Genomic DNA, 7,544 nt, shown 5'->3' on the forward strand with positions numbered 1-7,544 from the left:
AACACTCAGTTTTATGATTGGATCAGAACACTAGTAGATACTAAATGAATGAGGGTGTCTGTCACATGAATACCTTATTATGAAGACTGAAATTTGTATTTTATATCATTTTTCTCATGTCATGATTGCTATCTCCTCCATGTTTAAAAGTGGAAAACTATTGGAAGCTCATGAGCCATGTTATACATTTGCCAACCAGTCTTGCAGATAAATATGTTGCTCATCTTCTAGTGTTCATTGAAAAGAAATTTCTGTTTGCTAGGCTCATCAGAAAGCTAATATACATATTCTAGAGAGAATATAAAAAGTTCTAAAGTCAATATCTGACAGCAACCTTCAATAGAGGACTCTTTCATCTTATGAAATTTTAGCATTTCTGCTTAGATATCAAATTCTCCTAGTGATGCAACCCCTTTATTAGAGCACATTAAAACACTTGACTTTAAAATGGAGATAAAAATAATACAGTTTCTGACTTTCTGTTGTTTGAATCAAAAGGTGACTTCCAAGCCAAAATACTTTCGAAATAATAAGAAGGGTTTGCCAGTTTCAGGATTGTGTTGGTCTATTGGCCATTTAAGGAAGCTTTTGTAGGTTAAAGGAGAAAGGAAATAATCTACTGTCTTTGTTTTACAGGCTTTATGAATAAACTGACTTAAATCAACTCATGCTATTTGTGTTGGTATACATTGTGTAGATGAAAATACAGATCTTGTATCTCTCTGTCAGGAATTTTCCACAGGTAGCTGATTGATTGGCTTGAATTACTCCAAAGGGAGTTGTTGTTGTTGTTGTTGTTATCATTATTATTATTATTATTATTATTATTATTATTATTATATATTCTTTATGGAGTGATCTATTCCACCTGAGAAGAAAATGTATTGCTAAAGTTATGCTAGCAAACGTGTCTAAAAACTTTTAGGGACTCATTAGGTGTAACTAAAGATGAATAGTGAGGATTTAGCTGCGTAGCTCCCTGGGTGTTCATATGAAACAATCGTGTGCATGGTTTTGAGTTGGTGTCTCACAGCTGTGATAGCTTGTGCATGGAAAGCTAACAGACTGCAAAATGAGATCTTAGCAAAATACAGATGTTTGGTACAATTATGCCTTTGTACCATTATATGTAGATGGCTCCCTGATGATTGACGTGAATCCACACAAGTTCTCCAGTTGCTACAGTCTTGAGCTGAGATTGTTTTTTTCAGCCTTTATTTTCATGCAAATCTCTGAGAGAAGGAATGAGTAGACAAAGAAAAGTGGAAATCTAATTTTCTGGCAATCATTTGAAAAGAATAAATCAACTTATAAAGTGCCTATAATAGCCTGTGATTTCCTTTCTAAAACATAGTACCAATTTTATGCTGGTAAGGAATCAAAAGATATTTTTTAAAGAATAGAATGAAAATTGGTGGGATAGCAATATGCTTCCTACATGATGGCAGTAAAATATTTTCAGTCTAATTGCTTCTTTAAGTCTCCCATTCTGTGTTTTCTTTTTGCTTGCCCTTCACTTGTGCATGGGTTTGTTTGTTTTTTCATTTATTTATTTCTAATCCTTCATAGTTACCTTCATGATCATAGGCTATATGGAAGCTAGATGTTTAAATTGAGATGCTATGATTCAAGTCATTATAAACTTATGCAGGCCTTACACTGTTTAAGAAGAAATTATACTTCTGTTAGTATGTCCACATTGGTACAACCATAGACAGTTATATTTATTAAAGCCGGAATGGGATGGAAGGGCAAATTGGATCCAATTACTATTATTACTACTACTACTACTACTAGTAATAGTGTAGTAATAGTGTAGTAGTAGTATTTACTAAATTCTACTCCCTTGCTGTTCCATAGGTATGGATTCTTAATGGTACACTGAAGTTATCTGTTTTAGCAATCCTTAATTTTTAGATTTTTATTTGTTTGTGTTTCCCTGTAACTCACTCTTCTTGCCCCTTCCGTCCTCAGGCCAATGTAACCTATCTTTTGCCCAATTGTCGTTTTCCTCTGGAAAACTATACTTTATTTTCTATGGCATAGATTCCATGAACTTTTAATATGCCCCATGACACCCCAAAATGCCTTTCTATAATCTGTTGATAGTAGCGTCACAGTAACAGAAACCAGAGGATGCTGAGTCTGAGCAGCGTTTTCAAGACTGCTTCTAGCCCCTCACACTAAGGCAGCCACAGGGAAAACCACATAGGCCCACACAGCAGTCAAGGGTAAAAGCAGTAACTCCTTCAGAACCGAAGCTCTTTGCCGGTCTCATGGATGTAAGGAGACGGTGTTTTCAAGATTAGTAATGAATTTAGGAGAGATAGTAAAAGACACAGCTATCCATACTGATATAAATCAAAACCACACTTCTAATTTAGATTGTAAGGTCACCCATTTTCAGAAAGTTTGTTGGAACTTGCCAGGTTTATAGACTTGGGAACAACAGCAACAAACAACCCAACAACTATAAAAATCCTTATTTTTAGAGTTGATACAGGGCTACCTTTGAACTTCACAGCAAGATGATTACATGATCAGGACAGAGGTTTACTAGCTCTGAATTTGTGATGCAGAAAAACCTCAGAGATTCAATAAATTCTATTAAATTACTTCTCCAAATGGGCATATCTCCTTGTAGAACTGTCCTTGATTCTAGGTCCCAAAGTTTGAACCCATAGGGTGTGTATAATCCCGCCTTCACTGGAACACTGATATGATTAGTACGTGCCAACTGTGTGAGGCTTTGCTGTCAGAGACACTCCATCCAGGCTTTAACCTTCCATGCAAAGAAAACTGAAAGCTGAAGCTCTTTTAATAATATCTTGCTTCCCCCATGTTGTGTGTTCAGGCCTATTTTGTTATAAAGATACCAGTTCTCACTGCAGATTGAGTAGGGAAAGGTCTTTGTTCCTTTGAAGGTACTAAACAAATAGGATTCAAAAAGCCAGTCTGGGAAGCAGCTCCCAAACACTTCACCAGGTTGCACAACCTTTAGCCAAATAAAAGGGCTTATTCTTGGCATCCCATGGCATAATTGATTTCTTAATTATGCAAAAGTTGCTTTCATGAGTTTGATATATGCACTTATAGGCCAAGTTTGTGACTGAGAGGATTAAGGTATTTACCACCTCAATCGGGGCACACACAAAATGCTCATTAATAGTTCTTTCCAGATGCACGATGACGCAGCCCCTAACACTGATAAGATCATATTTCTTCAGACTTCAGAGTTTGGCTAGACAGAGCAGTAATGAGGTATAATAATTGGGTATGTGACATTTTTACAGATGATCAAAGTTTATTCTTCTTTTTTTTAATTCCCTTTGTCAATTAATTGAGTCCAGTATACCCATGCCAAGCACTAGACTAAACACTGGACCTGCCTGTCACCGTAATCCTCAAGTGAGTCACCTTATGTTAAGAAATGGGGATGACTTGGCCCCCAACTAACTAGATGACAAGACTTGGGAAAGTGTATTTTCCCAATATGAAATATGGTTCTGATGTAGACTGCTGATTATCTGCCCTTGCCTTTGCCTTGCATCTTCTTTATATAACTTGAGAATAGAACATTCTGGATGGTTTTAAAGGAGGATTTTAAAAGGAAATGATTTTTAAAAGAAATGGCTTTTCAGATGCTCTCTTCCATTTGCACTATGGTCATGGAGGTAGGAGAAGGGTATGTTTTTGTGCTCATTTGACGTGGATTCGTGAGTCCTAAGCTTTCATTCTCTTTCTCTGGTTCCTCTCTACAGTCTCCTTTCAGCCTGCTTCAGGAATGAGCTTGTGGAGCCCCGGAGAGAAGCTCCGACACAGTCTGACGTCTTCTTTAGACATTCCAACCCCCCAAATCACTCCGTGTACCCATAGGCCCCTGTCTCTGTGTTTGAGCTCGTGTGCTTGTTGTGTTTCTGTGTGTGTGTGTGTGTATGCACACATGTGTACGTGTTTCCAGCCCTCACAAAAAGGACTTGAAGACATTTTGGCTCAGAGACTCAGCTGCTCAAAGGCACACATCCACTAGTGAGAAAATCTTTGAAGGGACTCAAAATTTTACAAAGGAAAGATGCTTTCTGCACATTCTGTATCTTTAGATCCTGTCTTGGTTGAACAGGAACCGCAACTGTGCTTGTCTGTGAGCTTTCTAATTGTTTTCCCAGGAGGGAGGGGGAATCTATTGGGAAAGATGCATTACTATGTTTATTGGAACCCCTTTCTGTTACCTTCTGTTGTGTTTCTAAAACTCATAATAAAGCTTTTGAGCAGGTCTCAAACTTTAGGTGTATTTTTAAGAACAAAAGAAAAAAAATTCTGTCCTTGTTTGTGCCTAAGCCGGTTGTGCCGACAGAGAGACTTGGGCCTTTGGCTGCTGGAGTTACATTCTCTTCCTGCATTAGGAGAAAGTTGGCTAAGGCTTTACCAGGTCTGATCTCTGCCACTGTATGTTAGCATCTGCTATGATAGTCTTCCTTGCATCTTGCATATGGTCTTACTCCCCCATATTGTTGTTGAGGTGCCAAGGCCAGTAAGCTACTTTTGTGGTGTTAATAGATGAGACTACCAGAGAAATATTGCCCCAGGTATTTGCTTACCATTATTCAATGCTGGGAGAGTTCAAAGTCTCCTCACCAAATCTATGATTAATGGGTTTAATTGAAGCTGCTAGCTCACAACCCTGCCTACCATAAAACCAATCAGATTTCTCATTACTGTCCATGTGCACTATCTGGGAGACCTCCTCTCTGAGAAAATGATGTCTAAGCACACAGGTGTCAAAATCAATACTCCCAGCCTACAAATTACAGGTAGAGAGCTAGGTAAGTTCTCTTCGCTTTTAAAATAGTTTCCCAACTCAAAAGAACTGACTGAATCCCTGTTTCTTTCTTCAACATCCCTGCTCCCCGCTCCTGTGCCAACCAGGTCACCCATGCTTCATTCTCTGTCACCAAGACAACAATTTCTTGTGATTGAGGCTGATGCTTTGTGGATGTGTGGTTTTAATTTTCAATAAACTTTTGCATCTTGGTTTATCTTGTAGTTTTTGTTTCTGTCTCTCTTGATCCCCCTGGTACAGTATATTCTCAGAACTTAAGTGCTTCAAGTGCTCTGTGTAGGTCTATGAAAGAAGGGGGAGAGGGCAGTCATTGTGGTCCTCTTCTTATTTATTTGGGGATTTTATTTAAGATACTATGTCCCAGGTTATTACTCTGAAGGTTAGTTACAATGCATAAATGAGCTTCAAACAGATTTTAGCCAATGAATGATTATATCCTAGGGTGCCAAAAGACATCTGAACAAGTCTTGAGTTTTGTTTCAAAGCACCAAATTTACTAAGTTAAGCTTAAGCTAAGTCCCAATTTAGTAGATAGTTATGTTTATGTGCCACAGGCTTTAGAAAATATTTGGCCAGAGTGGAATCAACATCCAAAGTTTTTTTGGTTTAAATTTTTGTGTGTTCTGAACTTTGTATCATTGTAGTTAAAATTTCAAAGGAAGCTTTTCTAAATGCATGAAGCAAGTAACAGATAAAAACATATGACAAAAATATCTTTACATGAGATTAAAGTACATTGGAAAATGGAGATGTCTTTGCTGTATTTCAGTTAGTAAGTTTGAGTGACAAGTACTTGGGGAAAGTGTACAGATTTTGGACATTTCTTTCAGAACTCTTTTTCTGCTTTAGCCTATTCTTATGTAAATTTCTCATGTACTCATAGTAACCTTTATCTTTATATTCAAAATGATGGATTATATTTCGATATTATGGTTGGCTTCTAAAGAACTCTTGATACTCTTGGTCTTTGGAAGCAACATTCAGGTCACAGAGAAGGGGCCTATTGGGAAATGCTTAGAAGAGGTAGAATTATTTTTCTATATCTTTCTTTTAACTGCTTTCGCAATCAGGATTTGTTCTTCAAAATTCCTTTCCTATTCCCACATTCAGCATTCTAGAACTAGCTGGGAAAATACATTTGTCCAATGTATAACTAAATTTCAGTTAAAAGTTTTAATTAGTATAATGAAAAAACATTAAATCCAGAAAAAGGATCAACTAAGCATTTGGAAAGCCATGGATATAAGCTGGAACTTATGACAAAAATTGTCCTTCCCAGCACAGCCATAAGAGGTAGAATCAAGCCGGGCAGTGGTGGCACACGCCTTGAATCCCAGCACTTGGGAGGCAGAGGCAGGTGGATTTCTGAGTTCCAGGCCAGCCTGGTCTACAGAGTGAGTTCCAGGACAGCCAGGGCTACACAGAGAAATCATGTCTCAAAAAACCACACATACACACACACACACACACACACACACACACACACACACACATAAGGTAGAATCAAGTTGCCTAATTTCTAATTCCAGATCATCTAAAGCAGCACCTTCTTTTCAGTAAAGCTTACAGAAGTTTGTGGTTTTAGAGTTAAGAACTAAGAATGGTGGGCTGGGAACAAACGAAGTGGGTGATTGAGAATTTGAAAGCATGTTTAGGGACCTAGGTTCAATCTGCAGCACTGACAATCAAATGGAAGAAAACAACAAAAGGCCGGTGACTTGGCTTTACTACTAACACTTTCCCTCAAGACTAGAACTACAGGAGACTGCCCTGTTTTTTATTTCTGTGATACTCCGTTACAAGAAAACTCTATAGAAGTAAGCGTCTCCAGAATGCCCTCAGGTGGAGACCACAGTAGATTTTCCTACAAAAAGCTGTTACTGCATTTTTGGTTATTGACTTTTGTTTGCGGTGAGTGACAGGGAGAGAGGGGACACGTAAAGAAATCAATCAACATGGCATGGCTTCTGTTTTCATTTTTGTTTTGTCTACTAAACTTGGGAGACTATTTACTGAAGGACCATGGCATTGAACTTGATATGGCCAAGGAGTTGACTATTTTTCAGGACCTTCAAGTGGGCTGTGACTTGATTCAGGATCATGCTTTTTCTGAAGTGTGTCCGTTTCTGATGGCTGTCCATTTCAGACACTGTGGAGTTATTAATGATCACAGTGTCATGACCTCTGTCCTTGTGTCTGTAAAACTCACTTTTGTGTTCTGGTGGGTGGATTTAAGATTTATGACCCTTTTGACATTATCCAAAATCATTTTTTATACTTATTCAAGTAAGAATCAGTGTCAACCCTGTCCACTTCTTCCTATAAATTCATAAGTTGGTACCCTCCTTTCCCTTGATCAGATACTAGAGCATATATTGACCATTTGGGACTGTAAGGGAAGAGGAAAGGGCCAAGATTCTTAGGTGTTTATAAGACACTGGCCAATGTCAAGGACTCTTACATGATCTACAGACTTCACAGACACCCTTGCAGAACCTGAGGCTTGCCAGAAGAAATGAGACTCAGGTGATACTTGCATCAAATCCAGTTACTTTATACATTCAGCTCATATCTAGTATATAACTAATATTTTGATTGGCTCCAAAATTTGCATTCCTTCTCTGCTCATTGTTGTTCCCAAACTCTCTTCCTAAAATTATATTGATTATAGTGAAAAATAATAGAGTAGCTAATAAGGTAGTTA

The 7,544-nt window shown here is 38.0% G+C and overlaps 1 protein-coding gene across 9 annotated transcripts in view; it reads left to right on the plus strand.

The window, feature by feature from the left end:
* Tp63 (tumor protein p63) overlaps positions 1-7,544 on the plus strand; it is a 210,971-nt gene that overhangs the window by 191,591 nt on the left and 11,836 nt on the right. For 3 of the 9 annotated variants that reach the window (XM_031363554.1, XM_031363550.1, XM_031363551.1), the window contains one exon: positions 3,762-4,280. The exons of 5 other annotated variants lie outside the window; for them this stretch is intronic. In XM_031363554.1, coding sequence (XP_031219414.1) covers positions 3,762-3,876 — 115 coding nt within the window. In that variant the 3' untranslated portion in view covers positions 3,877-4,280. Of the gene's footprint in view, positions 1-3,761; positions 5,044-7,544 lie in introns of those variants that run through there. One more of the 9 variants, XM_031363555.1, reaches the window with a different exon arrangement.

The sequence above is a fragment of the Mastomys coucha genome, unplaced genomic scaffold (genome assembly GCF_008632895.1).
Source record: "Mastomys coucha isolate ucsf_1 unplaced genomic scaffold, UCSF_Mcou_1 pScaffold12, whole genome shotgun sequence".
NCBI lineage: Eukaryota > Metazoa > Chordata > Mammalia > Rodentia > Muridae > Mastomys > Mastomys coucha.